A 17,347-nucleotide genomic window follows, 5' to 3' on the forward strand; every position below is an offset into this window, starting at 1 on the left:
TTCAGTCTGGCATCATGTTCCTGTTTGGGGGGTTATTATATCTAAGAAATATGTCAATGTAAGAGTCGTTACTCCTGTAAGTCCACTTATAACAACCTGTCATTTTTCTGTCTCTGTTACAAGAAGAGGATTTCCCAGTTTTTATTCCCACCTACAAAGCTGTGATTGGTTGTTTTTCAACCAGTGAAACAGACATCAATGAGCACAACACCAGACCTGCTTGAATCACTGACATAAGGTCTGGAACTAGACTAAGCACAACTGGCCGTTAAAGATCAGCACTGTCAACAGCTGTTAATTGTACGTTAGATCTGTCAAGTTTGTATGAGTCATTTGGGTTTGGATGCACCAAAGTTGAACCACACAAATTCACTACTTCGCAAATGAATCCACAAATTCCATTGACATGAACTGATTCTTTTCTGCAGTTTCCCCAACAGTGTTTGCAGCTCTCTGATGGAATGTGTCTTACAGCAATGCTCTCTGGGACTCGTAATTGATTTCTCTATTAAAACAGACGAGGAGAGTTTCAGGATTGTTTCATGTCTCTGTGAGTGAAGGAAACACAGCAAAGCAGATCTGTGTCTTAATAAAATAATACTTACGAATAATATGCTGGATAGGCAAAACCAATCAGGTTGCAGAGGAGGGAGGCACCATATCCATACACCAGGTAGAGTCCTGTCAGTGAGACGGCACCTGTACAAGACACACAGGAGACACACTGATAAACGTATTCTCATACAACGGTTCGTAAGATATCTTAGTTATTCCTCAATTTTCGTGTGTTTTCCTATGAATGTCCAGCGTCAATTTCAGCTCCAGTCTTTTTAAAATAAACTTACTTCTTCACAGGAAACAACTTCATTAGGTTTAGGCAAGAAAACTACTTAGTTAAGTTAAGTAAAGATCATTGTTAAGTTAGGCCACACATGGTTATGCGACACTGGAAGTGGCGTAACTTAAGTACGGAAGTTATGTGACAAATAAATCAACATTGACTTCTGGTTTAAACCGGGACAGGAACGTTGTTTTTTGACCCATCTGTCCACCCCGACCTCCTACCTACACGGCGTTCGCTCCTCTTTATACTTCCTCGTTCACAAGTTAGGCATTACAGTGTATTTGCTTTTGGTAGGTATAGCTACGAATGGTGTACGAGAACAGCCTGCTGATGTAGAAACACACCATTTACTCACAGAAAGATGAACGTTTGCTCACAATGTTTCTTTGTATAGTTTTGCATGTTTAAATATGTTACTTTGTCACTTCACCATACAAATATGTATAGAAAGACCTCGAGGCAATCATGTTCAAAATTTTTGTTTATGTTGAAAAAATGTCAAATACAGCTTCACAATACAAAAAATATATATGTATTCATTTACCCAGCTCCATTTTACAAATAAATCTACTGAGGGTCGCTGGTTCAAGTCCCCCACAGACTAAGGGCTGTGGACTGGTAGCTGGAGAGGTGCCAGTTTGCCTCCTGCCTTTGAGCAAGGTACCAACCCTCCAAACTGCCATATAGTAGCTGCTCACTGCTCCTAATACTAGGATGGCTTAATTGCAGAGACTAAACTTCACTGTGTGCTGCGCTATGTACAATACAATCTGTGGCAATAAAAGTTGATTTACATTTACATGTACATCACAGCACCTGATAAGTTACACTCCAATGTACATCACTAAACACATCATTATAACAACAAAACAAAGAAAAAAGGTAACAACAAACAAACTGTGGTTTGATGTTAACACAGAACAACCTGGAGGTGGGTGAAGTTTGCTGAAATATGGCAGCACAACTCACAATGTTGAACAATCTTCTTGTAATAGGGTAACACATACACACACACAAAGAAACATAACAGCAATACTAACAGCTGAAAACAAAAACTATTTCCCATTGTAACTGTAAGCATTATTGTTAAATCAATATAGAACAATAAAGAACAAAAGGTAGGTTAAAGCTAGGGTTGGTAATCTTCTTCAAAAACTTTTTGTTGTATTTGTTGAAATTCTCAAAACATCCTGACAGCAATCAATAAATCAAATGCTCTTGATAAAAAAAAAAAAAGCTGCTATCTGTGGCTGTTGCTGGACTGTAATCCAACCATTTCATCCGACCTGAATGAAATGATTGAACCTGTCTACCTGCCTGCACGCACTCTGCCTGTGCACTCATTGCACACTCAAGTTCAGAGATTTTCAACCACTGTAGAAGCGGCCGCACAAGAAAGTTGGAGGCTTGGAGCACTCTGAACCCCCAAATATATGGACACTCAGTCTAAGACAGAGACTTAATCTCCCCCAGATAATGCAGACTTCCAAAAGTGATCCAAAAATGTCTGCTTTAAATTGAAAATACCCCTGAAATTTTTATGTACAGCACAATTTATAAAATGAATTGTTTTTGAATATGAAAAATGTGTTATGGGAACAATGTTTAAGGTAAAGAATGATTTTGTCATGTAGGCATAGATGACATGATTTAAGGATATAGGATACTTGGGGAGTTGTTGGTAACACAATGTGGAGAAAAGTGAGATCGTCAAAACACCTGATATCTAAATGGTTGTACAAATAAACAAGTATTTCAATTCAATCTACTGTCATCATCATTATTTTACTTGTTCAACAGAAAGTGCCAAATTTTACAAAAAAAGCAACAATGGTGCCATATATTTGAGAATTCTCCGCTGCCCTGCAGATGTCCATTTTGTCCAGAGCAATTGTCTTAACATTACTATTAAAAATTAAATTTCAAATAAAATGTAGTGTTTGCAGTAGTCATACAATGCAGTAAAATTAAATGAAGTTTGGGCAGTATGTTCTAGGCAGAACAACCGGGACCACCCCCAAAAATGCACACACCCTGACCTTGGCCCCAGATGGTTGACCTTGTCAACTCCTAGAAACGCCCCTGGACAAAAGAATAATGTATTTAGATTCCTTTAATTGACCTTTATCAACTTCCAATGTCGTACTCCCCCCATTTCCTGTCTACGTCTTCACTGTCAAACCGTCCAATAAAACCAAAAATGTCAAAAAAAAATAATCTTAAAAAAGAACAAAAAGTAAAATTTACAATAATATTTATTGTAGGTGACCAATTTGGGTCTAAAATCGGGCTGAAGCGTCTGATTGGCTTTGGAGGGTTATCTGGGCAACAAACATGGAAGTTAAAATCTCCAAGAATTAGAAAGCTATTGAATCTGTGCAGAATTAAATACAAAAGTTTAGTTAATTCACTGATGAAACTGAACTGGGAGGTCTAAAGAGAAACAAATACATTGTCTTTTCTAATAAAGAAGGAAATGACTGATTTTATCTTATAAACACCACGAGGATTCTCCTTCTAACTCTGCAGATATTCAGACACAACCCCAGTGAGCGCAGCAGGCAGACAGACAGGAAGTGGTGTAAAAAGTGTCCTACCTCTGATCAGCTTACGTGGCTGTTCACACATGGAGGCCGGTCTGCTCTGCTGTCTGTCTCTGTGGATAATCTGCTTTAACTTTACTGCAGGAGGACGCAGAGAGAGTGGGGGACACTGTGCACCAGGCACTACTGTGACATCATGTCAGTGTGTTACTGATCCACTGTATGAGCATCAGTGTGGTATGAATAGACTGCTGTTCACCGCTCAGTAAATGTCCTCTGCTGAATACTGCACGTGACAAAAGTGCTCAATATTTATTGTTTGTTTATCATCTTATTTATTTATCATTTATGCACAGTTTGATCCAGAGAATCACAGCAACAATGATCCCTTAAAACTACAACTTTATTTGCCACTGCATTTTATTAAATTAAATTTGGGAATATTTATTCATATATTACACTGTACTGTAGTAGCACTGTCATTTTTATTCTACTGTTTGATTTATTTTATTCTATCTTGTATTTCATTTAGTTTCACTCTTTAAAATCCTATTTATGTGTTTCTTTTATATATTTTCTTAATGCCTTTCTGTCCTTTGTGAAGTACATTGAATTGCCTTGTTACTATAAAAATACACTTGCCCTGCCTTAACGTTAGCTTCATGAGCTACCATTAGCCAAATTACAAAATTAAACTATTATCAGGCAAATGGCATTGCAAGCTGGAGTCTGTATGTTGACCAAAGATAGTTTGTCACAGAAAGAAGGACCACTCTCCTAGAACTGTAACTAGCTGCCTTCATATGATAAGAAATTTGCCCTTGGGCAAACCACCCGACCCGTCTTAAAACCCTGACCCCGTCTGGTTTACCATGCTTTGTGGGTGTGACTTTTTACATGTGTGAATTTGTCATCACCATTCACACATGTATATATATACAACCAATGTGTTTATGATTAACTTGTTTAATAGATCAAAAATGTGTTTACAAGAGCACAAAGTTCTTCATTCAGCCTCTGATTAGAATGCTGGCTCTACTTAAAACATTTCAAATCAACTGGGGGGTCGATGATGATGACTCATCGACTCTCAGGGGGCAGCCCTAGTGGTTTATAAATTTCACAATATATTTATGTACCTCTCTGCGAAATGTGATAGCTACAGTATCTTGGAAAATAGCAATATAGGGCACTGATTCTGATGAATTTACTATAGACAAGAATTAACTAGCGCACTCCGCGGTCCCTCCACCTTACCAAGTCCCCAGGAAGTGAATTTTACATAGTGGCCAAACGGTGGTACTTTTCCCATAGATTTACATTGGGAAAGAGACGTCTTTAAATCAGTGGATAATTTTTTTTGAGGTAAACTTCCCAGTACGAACTATCTAATAGTCCTTATTTAAATCATCAGGTTCTAAAAGTTGTAAAATGCACCAATACCTGAATCCAGAGTTATTTCTCTTCTTCTGTTCATGTGAATGAGCCCTAGTCAGAGGGCTGGGAGGCGGAGTTAAAGGAAACGTTAGAGCGCATACCCTATGGGCCCAAAGGATGCGGAAGATCGCCGGATGATCCGGGTAATTTTATACTCGGAAGTCACAATTTTTTTGCTTTATGCGCCACTGAGCAACTTTCATTGGAACGAATGGGGCCCCTCCTGGAACGCTGTATCCAGTTCTCTTTATACATCCATGCACCTCACTCCCCGCCGCAGAGACTACTTTGCCTGGAGGAGAGTGGAAGCTGGCTTGGAGACGGACCTTCTGTTAACCTCAGTAGCGACTCAGATTCAGCCAGTGCAAACCCCAGCGCCGGGGTCACCACTTGGTCTAACCTGTGTAACGGCAGCCACAGAGAGTTTGATGATTTAATGGAAAGACGAGGGGTTTTGAGATCAGACCCCTGGCGCTGGGTTTTGCACGAACTGCATTTGAGTTGCTACAGCCGCTACTGAGTCTTGGGGCTGCCGCTGCAAAATGTATATACCAGGAAACATTAGATCAAGTTACCTTAAAATCTGTTGATGTGCCAAAACAGAAGTGAATAAAGATGGACATTTACAAATGGCAGCCCAAAGTGGATAATGCATAGACATTCATTTTACTTTTGCCATTTCTTAGTTAGTTAATTTCTTTGGCCCGGGCTGAGTTACAGTTATATATATATATATATATATATATAGCACATTTCTAGTCTTCCGACGACTCAAAGCACTACATGTCAGCATTCACCCATTCACACACACATCCATACAATGATGGCAGAGGCTGCCATGCAAGGTGCCAACCTGCCAATCTAAATATTCATTCACGCACAGCCTTCGGGAGCAATTTGGGGTTAAGTACAAGGACACTTCAACATGTGGACTGGAGGAGCCGGGGATCGAACCATCGACCTTCCGATTGGTGGATGACCAGCTCTACCTCTGTGCCACAGCCGCCCCAATTGACCTTAAAATGTGCTGCAAAAAAATTATGGGAGCTAAAAGAGGCTGGAAAGCTCCACAAAGCTGCAGAGTTGGTGACAATCACACACAGCTCTTTTCACATCACATGCAGTCATTTGATCCAACGTTAACATGAAATATTTATGAGAGCAGTTTTAAGACTAGAACTTTAAAATTTGCTGCACCACAAATGTTGACCCAGAAAACTTCCAGAACATTTACAGGTTTGTGTTTACAGAGAGCAGCTGTTCGCTGTAGCTTCATGTTCACAGGAGGATTAACTGAATCCTCTTCAGTTTTCCACTGACATGCAACAGGAAGGTACCAATGTAATAAATATAAACAGAACAACAGTAGAATCATCAATAAAGTATTTATGATTAGCTGACCAGAGTGAACAACAACAGACAAACAAACATCACATACCCAATGCAAGGATCTTCTTCCTTATCCCTGTTTTCTCCTCCACCTTCCCCAGAAAATCTGTCACCAGGTTCTTCTCGTTCAGAAACTTGTCGGCTCGGTCTCTGATGGACGAGAGGATGTCCAGCAGGCCCATTGTCCTCAATCAGGTCCCCAAATAACAGAGGAGCCGGAGGAAGACGATCTACAGTGGAGAGGAAAACACAGCAGAGTGTATATAATCCTCCGACAGCAACAATCTGCTTTAATGAGGAGAAGAGGGAGGAGGAGGAGGGGGAGGTAGAGGAGGCACAGAAATGGAACAGAGAAGAAGAAGGTTCTGGTTCTCACATGTAAAGGAACACAAGGTTAATATTAACACGTATGCAATATCAGTAAAATGAACCTTACTAATGAATTCAATGCATTTATAATTTAAATTGTAGAAATAGAAGATTACTGATGATACGATAAGATAAGAAAGGAAATGAGAATATCTTATTCCTGCTCCCCAGAGGATGAACCCTTTAGATTTTTGTTACCCCCTGTCCTTTCCTCTAGCGCCACCCATAGGACAAACTGTCCATGTTACATCAATGATGCTTGTTGCTCAAACATAGTCAAAGATGTACATTGAATCCCTGATTGTCAAATTTTTAATGTTAACATGCCGGCCATGTTATCTGCCCGGAGAGTTGTTTTCGTTGCTGCTGTTTGTATTGCTCCTGATGCATTTTTTTAAATGCACTACAGGAATGCACTGCTGATTTGTTTTGTTTTTGTCATGTTTTTCTTGTGTAGCAAATGGGCTACAACTGCTTTTCATTGTACAACCCTGTGTTACATAAAGACAATAAATGATCCTTGAATCCTTGAATGTTGAGCTCCACGATAGGTAAGACTATGAATATACAGTATAAACTACTAAGATGTTGTTTGTGCATATTGTTGCTATAATGAACACTGCAGCCTCCAGAGGATGCCAGCAGGACTCCTAATCTGGTTCGCACATGTAGGTTAATATTTATACTTATGCAGATGATACCCTGTTGTTTGCTTTTATATCACTCACTAAAATCTTAAAATAAATTCTTACTGATTGACTGGTTCAATACATTTATCAATTTAAATTGCAGAAGTTAGAACAGCACCAGCAACTAAGAGTTGAGAATTACCCCCTAACCTTTCCTCTAGTGCCACCCTCAGGACAAACTATATCCTGACAGTAGTGCATGATACAGGTAATCTGAAAAAAATCATCTGCCTCTGTGTCCTCCTGTAATCCTAATGGCATCTTCAAGATTTCACAGACCGGAGGAAAACAACCAATCAGAGCCAAGCTGGAGCCTCCCATCTCTGAGCAGCTGTCAATCACTCGCAAACTCCGATGAAACGGTCAAACTGGGCAGCGCTTATCAAATATGAATCAATATTCTGTTACTGTAATGCCTATTTCTCACCTCAAATGTTTTCAGAAACATCTTGTAGTGTACCGTTTAGCTGTAAAATGAGAAAGTTTGTGACCTGGCAGCCATGTTGAGGAAATACCAAGCACCGCCCACCAGCTCTCGTTTTACAGCTAAACAGTACGCTACAAGATGTTTCTGAAAACATTTTACGTAATAAATAGGCCTTAGAGTAACAGAATATTAATTCATATTTGATCAGCGCTGCCTAGTTTGACCATTTCATCGGAGTTTGCGAGTGATTGACAGCTGCTTCCGTTGAATGAACAGCCAATAGGAACGCTCTGAAACGCTCTGAAATGACCTGTGATTGGTCAAAGTCTCCCGTCACGGGCTAGATTTTCTAAAGCCTGAAAACAGAGCCATGAGGAGGAGCAGAAGTCTAGTTTTCTCTCAGAACACTTGAATTACAATATGCTGAAAGGTTATTATGGATTTTTTGCCCAATGATGCCAAAAACATTCTGCTTACCCCTGCATTAAAGATGTTGTTTGCTCATATTGTGGCTGTAATGAACACTGCAGCCTCAAGGGGATGCTAACAGGACTGAAGACTGGTTCAATCAATCAAATTTATATTATTATATAATATAATATATTATTAATATATTTTAATATATTATATTATATTTTTATAAATTTATTTATAAAGCACAATTAAAACCAACCCACGCTGACCAAAGTGCTGTAGCCTGTAGATAGAATCACAGATAAAAGACACAACACAGACATTAATCCACACAACGCATAGGCACAAATAAACAACACATAGGCATAAGCACAAGTCAAAAATCAGCGACATCAGGAAGATTCAAACACGATTGAGTAAAAGTGTGTTTCAAACCTGGACTTAAAAGAGTTAATGGAGGGGGCAGATCTGATAGGGAGGGGGATGCTGTTCCACAGTCTGGAGCAAAGGCCCGGTCACGCCTGAGCTTAAGTTTAAAATGTAGGACAGCCAGGAGCCCCAAGTCAGCTGACCTGGGGGACCTGGAGGAAGAATAAGGGGTTAGGAGATCTGCGATAAAGGAAGGAGCTTCATAGACAAACATGAGAACCTTAAAATCAATTCTGAACCGCACTGGCAGCTGGCAGAGAGAGGCCAGAATAAGGTTTATACTGTCCCTATACTGACCCGTGGAGGCATGGACTCCACTAGACCTCTGAAGGTCTACTGTGGTATCTGGCACCAAGCCGTCAGTAGCAGATCCTTTAAGTTCTGTAAATTGCGAGGTGGGGCCTCCGTGGATCGGACTTGTTTGTCCAGTCCATCCCACAGATGCTCCATCGGATTGAGATCTGGAGAATTTGCAACAAACTGCGATGCACTGTGTGTTCTGACACCTTTCTTTCGGAACCAGCATTAACTTTTTCCGCAATATGAGCTACAGTAGCTCTTCTATTGGATCTGACAACACGGGCCAGCCTTCACTCCTCACGTGCATCAATGAGCCTCGGGTCTGACCCTGTCGCCGTTTCACCGGTTTTCCTTCCTCGGACCACTTTTGGTAGGTCATGACCATTGCAGACCGGGAACATCCCACAAGAGCTGCAGTTCTGGTGATGCTCTGAAGCCAGTCATCTAGCCAGCACTATCTGGCTCTTGTCAAAGTCGCTCACATCCTTACGCTGGCCCATTTTTTTCTGCTTCCAACACAAGTTCAAAATGTTCACTTGCTATCTAATATATCCCCCCCACTGCCAGGTGCCATGGTAACCAGATAGTTGATGTTATTCACTTAATGTTATGGCTGATCGGTGTATATATATATATAAACTGGAAAAACAAAGTTCGGAAACTTGTGTTTGGTTTAGCACAGATGGATGAAGGTGACAACTCAAGTGCACATGTTGTGTGTGTGTGTGTGTGTGTGTGTCTAGACAGTGTGTTGCCATAGGAACATGGAGTTTAAACACCTGACAACTTGGCAGAGAAGCAGCCGTGTGTGTTACAGCTCAGTCAGTTGTCACCAGATTCCTCGAGCTGCCTTCATCCACCTGCAGGACCGCTGGTGTTGTGACTGACAGCCTTGGTTGTATTACAGTAAGAGAGCTGGATATCGAGCCCCCTGCGGCCCAAAAAGCATTTTCCCCATAGTCCAACCATTTTAAAAGAGATGTCTGTAAAACTAAAACAAGGTCAAATATTTACTCTCTGTACTGTGAATTGAATCCATGAGGGTTTTATATGAGTAAATCTAGTGACTGGGCGCCATCTTTGAGTGCGGTATCCAGTTCTTGTGATCAGTCAGCAGTTGAATGCTTCTTATGTGTATATTTATGTCACAGAGTTTCCAGCTTTCATGGGACCATAATTGTGGTGAGACTGAACAGCAGCAGCTGCCCAACATAGAAGTTACAGTTAACTAGCTTGCAGCTAATTGTAGTTGTCCAAAAACATCTATAGGAACCTTGACACGTTACTTCTTTCAATGCTATAGCCTCTGAACTTAATCTCCCAAATGAAGAATCCCACCGGTCCCAGTGTTTAATGCCTACGTAACGCAACCTGACATCTGCTTACTGAGTGTTCCCGTCAAGCCTCGAAGTGCTCATACATTATGTGTGTCTGCAGCAAACTGCTTTCTACCTTCATCTGGCAACAATACAGGACTCTGATTGCTGTTCCTCATGTCTACACTGTTAAGAATTTCCCAGTAAAATAACAGTAAAGAGCTGGAAGCAGGGTTGCCATTATTCTACTGTAAAATTAACATTATTATACTGTAGCTGAAATTTACAGCTTTGTACTGTTAATGAAAAATACAGTATATACTGTTTTTTTTTATTAATTTCACAGTATTTTACAGTTCATTTACTGTTTAAGGATATATTATATAGCTGTTTTTATCCCTTTCTTTTACATTATCTTACTGATTTGTTCAATGCACTATTTAGGTTGTATTTTTCACATGCATTTTAATAAACATTATTTTTTGCCTAGATGAATAGACTTAGCAGGTTACACACAAAGGAATAGTCACACTAAATACAATTAAAGGCACTTGTTAAGAAAAAGGCTATAATTATGGCTATAAGGCCCAAAATGTCTGTCTATAGCTGGCTACAAGCACAGAATGCAAACCATAACAACATGTGAGTGAAGAACAGAGCTAATTCACTGATTTTCCAATCATGTACAATGTGTGAGAAAAGAACATCTACAGCTTATCTTATTGCACTTTATTTTTTATTTTCATATGAAGTTCAACACAGCGCCAACAAAAACCTGACACAGATAACAAACCAAATTTCAGAAGAAATAGCATTTCTGAAGACATCTGTCAATCTTACTAACCTTACTTTGTGGAACAGTTACAGAGAGTTGAGCTATATCATAGAGTTAAAACAAAACTCTCAAGTAATATTTTGCCTTATATCATGTAACATGTGAATATACTGAATATATTGCTGAGCCTTAAGGCATATCAGTGGTACAAATTAAAAAAAAAATTAACATTAAATAAAAAATAATTTGTCTATATACTAATGAGCACCAACACCACCAGACATGTGACATCATGTCCAAGTATGAATATTCAGGCTCTAACAAGGCACATGGATAAGTGTGGAAGTCCAAGTATTGGGCAATAATGGGGGAGTGAGTTAGTGAATGACTTATGGCCCACTCAAAGACACCAGTTCTCTCAATCCAGCCTTGGTAGCCCGCTGACTGTGTGAGAGAGAGATATATGAGTTCCAACATAACTTTCATTGTAACTTCTCACATACAAAATCAGCGTGTGTAGCCCTCATTTCCTCTTATCATGTATGTAATGTAAACTCACCATTTTAAATGAAGTCCCACTCAAGTCCATGAGTCCCATCAGCAGAGTGGATACATGTGGATGTACGGTTGTAGTCTTGTCTTGTAGCTCGTGAATTTGCCAGTTTTCTTTGAGAAGACTTTGCCCTGTCCATCCTTGGTGCCTCTCTCAGGGTTTATTCCTACGGTGCACCTGAAAAATTATAGTGTTTCTTCAGGTACTGTGTAAAAATCAAGTTGTGTGAATCACTTAGATTAATGCTACAATAAAAATACAGGTTTTACTGAAAGTATCTAACCTTGAGATTAATTTGAGCGTGCAGGTGTAGAAGGTGGAAAATAATACAGCAAGCCCCATCAAGAAGGTGGACTGGATCCCCTCACATATGAAGTGGCCCTCAAGGCTGACCATCCAGCGCCAATAGCTTCCTGCTGTTTCACCTGAAACTTAGAAAGAATTTTCTTCAGTCAACTTCATGGATTTTTAGTCAATGTTTGAAATGAATTATGTTGAGTGGTGTGCATTACTGGTTGAGAAACTGTTTTTTGATCAATTATGAATATTCTGACCATCTGATCTATAGAACATGTGGTTTTCAGATATCATTCAAAAACACTAGTTAGCTAGTAAATAAACTTGCCTTCAATTTTGTATCTGCTCTGCTGAATTACCACCCAATAACCAACATGCACTGAAGTCTTAATGTTACTTTAAATGTTGAAGGGACTTCCATAGACTGTAAAATGTATACACCGTCGTTATGCATGAATTCACTGGCAAAATACATGTGTCAGCACATTAACTTAGATATTAACTTAATACATAGAAATTAAAATGAGCTCCTTGTGTTGTCCAATTAATGTGCAATCATCTGTGAAATTCTAGCTAGCTGTTGAATCCCTCTATCATGACATGCACATATTCTGTAATGCAAACTAACTGGAAACATCACTGATAAACTTTGCACAGATTTATTAATTAAATAAAATTACTACTCACCAAATAATCAGTAAGATGGGGATGGATGAAGAAAAGAACGGATCCAGCCTCTCATGTGCAGATCAGGTCCCAGAATTCAAAAAATACTGCATGAAACTGTTATTCATGATACTTTAGACAGTTGATCAGCAGTAAAGTGCTGTTTTTTAAGAATACATTATAGTTCAGTTAAAAAACGGCCTATGAGCGTAATTTAACAGATTTTCTTTTGTATTAACAGTAAAGCACTGTTTTTAGCAATAACAGGTTAATACTGTTGAAATTCTGCTGTAAATTAACAGCAATTGTTTACAGTGTACAGAGAACATTTCCTAGATCCCCATCCCTCTTTTTGTACACAATATTTTTTATGCATGTTTGTCCCAGTTCTTCGTCATCCTTAAAAACTCACTTCCATAGTTACATTTACAATGTACCACTAGGTTCTTATATTCTGCAGCTATGTGTCTGGTTTCATACTCATAAACGCCTTCATACAATAAGTGTAAAGCACTCTTTACAGTGGCGGAAGGATCTAATAATCCAGGTGCTTGTTGTATGTGTACTTGCAGTGCGTATGGGAACTGTTAGTAGCCAGAGCAGCATGATTTTCCATTATGCAGATTTGCTGAAATGTACAGCAGATCATTTTGGGTTCAATCTTTAGACATTCAGCAACATCCTCAGTAACCTTTCATCAGTCTTCACCCATTCTGTTGTGTAGTGAAGGACAAAACTTGACCGATGTTCAGGGCTTATTTTGACCTCATGATCCTCGTGAAGCCTGCACCTTAACCTCAGTAGGGAAGTGACCATCACAATAAAGATGCTTTGCAAAGAGAGCTAATTCCAATATTGATTTCCACCCATACCATTAACAATTACACTGCTTTTATTTAGACTCTAAGAAACAAATCCGTAAAAAAACAGATAATGTCCTGGCAGAAAATTACCAGGACGTTTTCCGTTAAGTTTATAGACATTTTTCTTCAACCCTAAAATGTTAATTTCTGTAAATTTACAGTATATCCTCCGTACCTAGCCAAATAGCAGGCCTAACCTTTACATTCTGGAGGGAAAACAGACGCTAACGCTAGCATTTGTACGTTACCTATCGGTCTCTGTGGACCGCCTGAGGCTAAAACTGGGCCTAACTCTACCTGACGTCCACTGAAGTCTAAAATATAAGCTTTGGTTAAACGTAAATTACAATACCAAACTTGCGTTAGTCTCAAAATGAGTCATCAAAATATTCCTGGCATATCTGGTAACGTTAACGGTCGACAACAGCTGAACTAAATAACAAAACAGCTTTCCAACTAAAACAATACTGAGCTAACGTTAAGTCTTTAACAGAAATCATTTTGGTTAGACATTAATTGTTGATTTTTTTTACCACAGAAGTGTGAGAAAGGTTTCTCCAAATTCGAAATTTGAACTAAACTTTCTAGGTTCTTGTTCCCACAATGCAATGCGTTTTTTAAAAATACGGGAAAAACAAAAAATTCCCTCATATTAACACGGTACATTGGCCTGTATTTTTACGGACTTTTCTTAGAGCGTAGACTCAGTCTAGAAATTAGAAGGAACAGGTAAAAAAAAAAATCATACTTACATGTGTATATTTGTTTTAGCTAAACTTAGGCTATACACCAGCCTGGTCTCACCAAGGTGTGTGAATAACACGCTAACTCATTTTGTGTGTTGTTGCTATGCTTTTGTGTGTGTGTCATTTCTCACCGCGGTAATATTAGATGCTCAGAGCAAGAGCTCCGTAAGTCAGGCCACGTAGTATAAAGTGTTACGATCAGTGTAGTGTTGGACCCAAACGCAGACAGAGACAATGGCTGAAGTGGAACAAAAAGGCTTTATTGCCAAAAAGCATTGATGTTGGCAGTGTGAATGAATTAATGAGCAGGCTGGAATGAGCAAAGCAGGCAGGCAGGCGGTGATCCTAGGCATAGAAAAAACACAGGATTAGAAAAACATGAACGAAGTCAGAACCATGAACAAGATTTCCAGAAGTACAAGCTATGAGGCCGAGACGAATATATCACTTGGGTTGAGTCAACAATCTGGCGTGGAATGACTGGAGAGCCGGGGTATTTATGCTGAGGTGGATGATGGGATGATTTGCAGCTGCGCAGGTTGCTCAGGCGGGTTGATTGCCTCAGTGAGGGAGAGAGAGAGAGAGAGAGAGAGTCTGCCAGGTAAAAACTCACACACCCACATAGACAGCCAGACACGCCCACACCAGACAGACAGGGAACTGGGTGTAACCCACCTGATGAATAAGTATACACTGGACTAGTATAACCTAGATTCGTAGAGAGGAATAATGAACAGGAATCGGACACCACAATGAGTAAGCAGAACACAGAATTAAGTTTAAAGGAAAATGATTGTATTGACACAGAATAAATTCACAATTACTGCCGGCATTCAGTTTTGTTCAGTTTGACATGTATATTGAACTGGGTGCACCCTAAAAAATAAAAGTAATCCCCAAAATAAAATGTTGAAATCCAATTGTCTTTTGAGGTCCTTCCTCACAGTCCTACCACACTGACAGCAAGGTAGATGAAAGTTGAAAGCGCTCCTCAATCCAGGTGCTCAGCATGGGTAGCTCGCCATCCCCCTCGTCAGGGAGAGATTCCAATCCAAATCCGGAGTTCAAGGGTATCCAGAAAACCTAGCCTGTGTAAAATAACACGGCTTATATAGCAATATATGCAAATCTATCCAAGCTCTTAACTGTACAGTTTAATTTTATCAATATCAACATATAATACAACTTTTCAATGCTTAACCCATGAATGTAGGATAACTGTTGTATCACAATATTAACTTGCATCATAATATTAACATATGAAATATGTCAACCTCACTATTATTATAAACCACTCAATAGTAAAGTGTAAACAACACTATTAAATGACTTTAATAATTGTGAACCCATTTGAGTTGTAGATTATTATGCAAACAACCTACAGTTTAAACATTAAATACTCACTATATGTGAATATTGTGAGTAAGGCAATGTGAATACTTTCCCTGTCACAACACTGACACCTTGCGTTTATGCACACAAGCAGCACAGGGATGAACAGAATCAAGCTAATCTCATAACCCATGAAATTCAGCTAAATAATCCCTATCTCTGTCCACACAATGTAAATAAAACACACATATTACACATACATATTTCTTTCTGCCTCTATCACCAAAGAAATACAAAATATAATTTTAGAATACAACTCAGTGGCAAAACATTTCGCTATGCTAGCTCACAGTGCATTTGGCTAGTGTTGCCATGTGCGGCGGCTGCTTTAATGTTTGGAACTCACCGAGAAAATAAAAGAATAAAACGATGCTCTCAGATGTTCTCAGGTCGCTTCAATAGGTGACGGTGCTCTTACTGGCTCAGATATAGTTTTACTTCTCTCTGTTCAGTAGTATATCAAGTATAAGTAGCAATAATATCACTCTGTAAATCTAGCTTCTCCGCTGCTCTCTCATCAATCTCCGTTTTTTCCACACTCCACTGCGTCTCTAACCTGAGTGAGGAGGCGGGACTTGGAATGTTTTACACCAATAGCAACAGTTATTTCACTTTGAACCAATAAGCTTATTTGTTGTCAAGTTTTTGACCGGTAAACACATCCTGATGCAAAGTTAGAACTCTGAGCAAAAACGGAAATAAAATAAACAGTGATAAATGAATTTCAGAATAAAATAAGGAATGTGGTTATTTATTAAATAAAAGGAATTCTCAGTGAGGGAAATATCTCTAAATGTTTTAGAAACAACTGGTTTTCCCAGAGGGTTACATGGGCACAAAGGGAAAAACGGAAAAGACACACTAGGAAGGCTGAGTTCATGAATGGAGTCATAAACGGAATCATAACATAAAGAGCAATAAAGTCTGCATAGGGAGGAGGTTCGGGGTGAATGGATGGGTCATTTCACCCAGGAGACTGCTGTTAGTGTCCCGTGTGAAACTATAAGTCAACCGTTGACGTATTGACGTTGACTACTTAACTTACGTCTGTAACTTAATTTACGTAAGAAACATACTCATTTTAACCCAAACCGTGATCTTCTCCTGAACCTCACCAGGTAGTTTTGTTTGAATTCACAGACTTTACCACGTGTTTAAAACTGCGACCATGCGTCCGTATCTGACCAGTTGGGGAATGAGAACGGCATTACAGGAAATGACACTCGAAAAGATAAAAATGCGTGACATGACACAAAATGTCCCTTATTGTGTGGTTCAATATGGTAAATATGAGATGCTCAAAAGACATCAGCTCAACTCTCCCAAACACAGAACACAGACTGTAGTGGCAGCTGTATGTCTGATGTCCTTAGGTCAGCAGACTCAGATACTAAGAACAGAGCTACATTGATGTTAGCTCCATTAAAAGCCCGGCTTACTACCAGCTTTTCTTTTATCCCTCTACAACCAGTGGAGAGACCATGAAGATCAGGAGTATTTTTATAAAAAAAACGATGCTACCGCTGCCTTGCCTACGTCTGTTCCTTTTAAAGTACTTACACCTTTATTTTATTTTTATTTATTTTATCATTTTATTTTGGAATTTTAACCTGTCAACTGTGGTTTTAATTAAGGAACAATTTCTAAAGAACCCCCAAAACCAGACAAATCCCCTTGTGCCCGTGCCCCTCGTTGCACCCAATTAGGGTGCAACGCCTTAACCTCAACCTAAACCTAAACTTAACATTAACCTTAACCACCGTGAGAGTTTCGCAAATAGTGGGGTACCATCTAGACACAACTGTTACAAAGAACAAGCAAGTCGCACACTCACTGGGACTCACGCACGTTGCCGCGACAGTGACAACAGCCTTGGCGTCTAGTGTGTGTGTGTGTGT

The 17,347-nt window shown here is 39.4% G+C and overlaps 1 protein-coding gene and 2 long non-coding RNA genes across 7 annotated transcripts in view; all 3 read right to left on the reverse strand.

Annotated features, from left to right (window-relative positions):
• Positions 1–6,707, reverse strand: part of reep6 (receptor accessory protein 6) — a 39,887-nt gene extending 33,180 nt beyond the window's left edge. The window contains exons 1-2 of one of the 5 annotated variants that reach the window (XM_037769002.1): positions 3,442–3,520; positions 606–699 (exon numbers count right to left, since the gene is read on the reverse strand). In XM_037769002.1, coding sequence (XP_037624930.1) covers positions 606–699; positions 3,442–3,472 — 125 coding nt within the window. In that variant the 5' untranslated portion in view covers positions 3,473–3,520. Of the gene's footprint in view, positions 1–605; positions 700–3,441; positions 3,521–6,262 lie in introns of those variants that run through there. The other 4 variants (XM_037769000.1, XM_037769003.1, XM_037769004.1 and 1 more) reach the window with 4 other exon arrangements.
• Positions 6,708–10,803: 4,096 nt separating this feature from the next.
• Positions 10,804–11,897, reverse strand: LOC119487921. The gene is made up of 3 exons (XR_005206815.1): positions 11,769–11,897; positions 11,492–11,662; positions 10,804–11,376 (listed from the first exon to the last, which is right to left on the reverse strand). It is a non-coding gene; the product is annotated as an uncharacterized LOC119487921 (long non-coding RNA).
• A 2,933-nt stretch (positions 11,898–14,830) lies between these two features.
• LOC119487914 lies at positions 14,831–16,088 on the reverse strand. The gene is made up of 2 exons (XR_005206808.1): positions 15,796–16,088; positions 14,831–15,145 (listed from the first exon to the last, which is right to left on the reverse strand). It is a non-coding gene; the product is annotated as an uncharacterized LOC119487914 (long non-coding RNA).
• Positions 16,089–17,347: the final 1,259 nt, after the last annotated feature.

Source organism: Sebastes umbrosus, chromosome 5 (genome assembly GCF_015220745.1).
Source record: "Sebastes umbrosus isolate fSebUmb1 chromosome 5, fSebUmb1.pri, whole genome shotgun sequence".
Classification (NCBI taxonomy): domain Eukaryota; kingdom Metazoa; phylum Chordata; class Actinopteri; order Perciformes; family Sebastidae; genus Sebastes; species Sebastes umbrosus.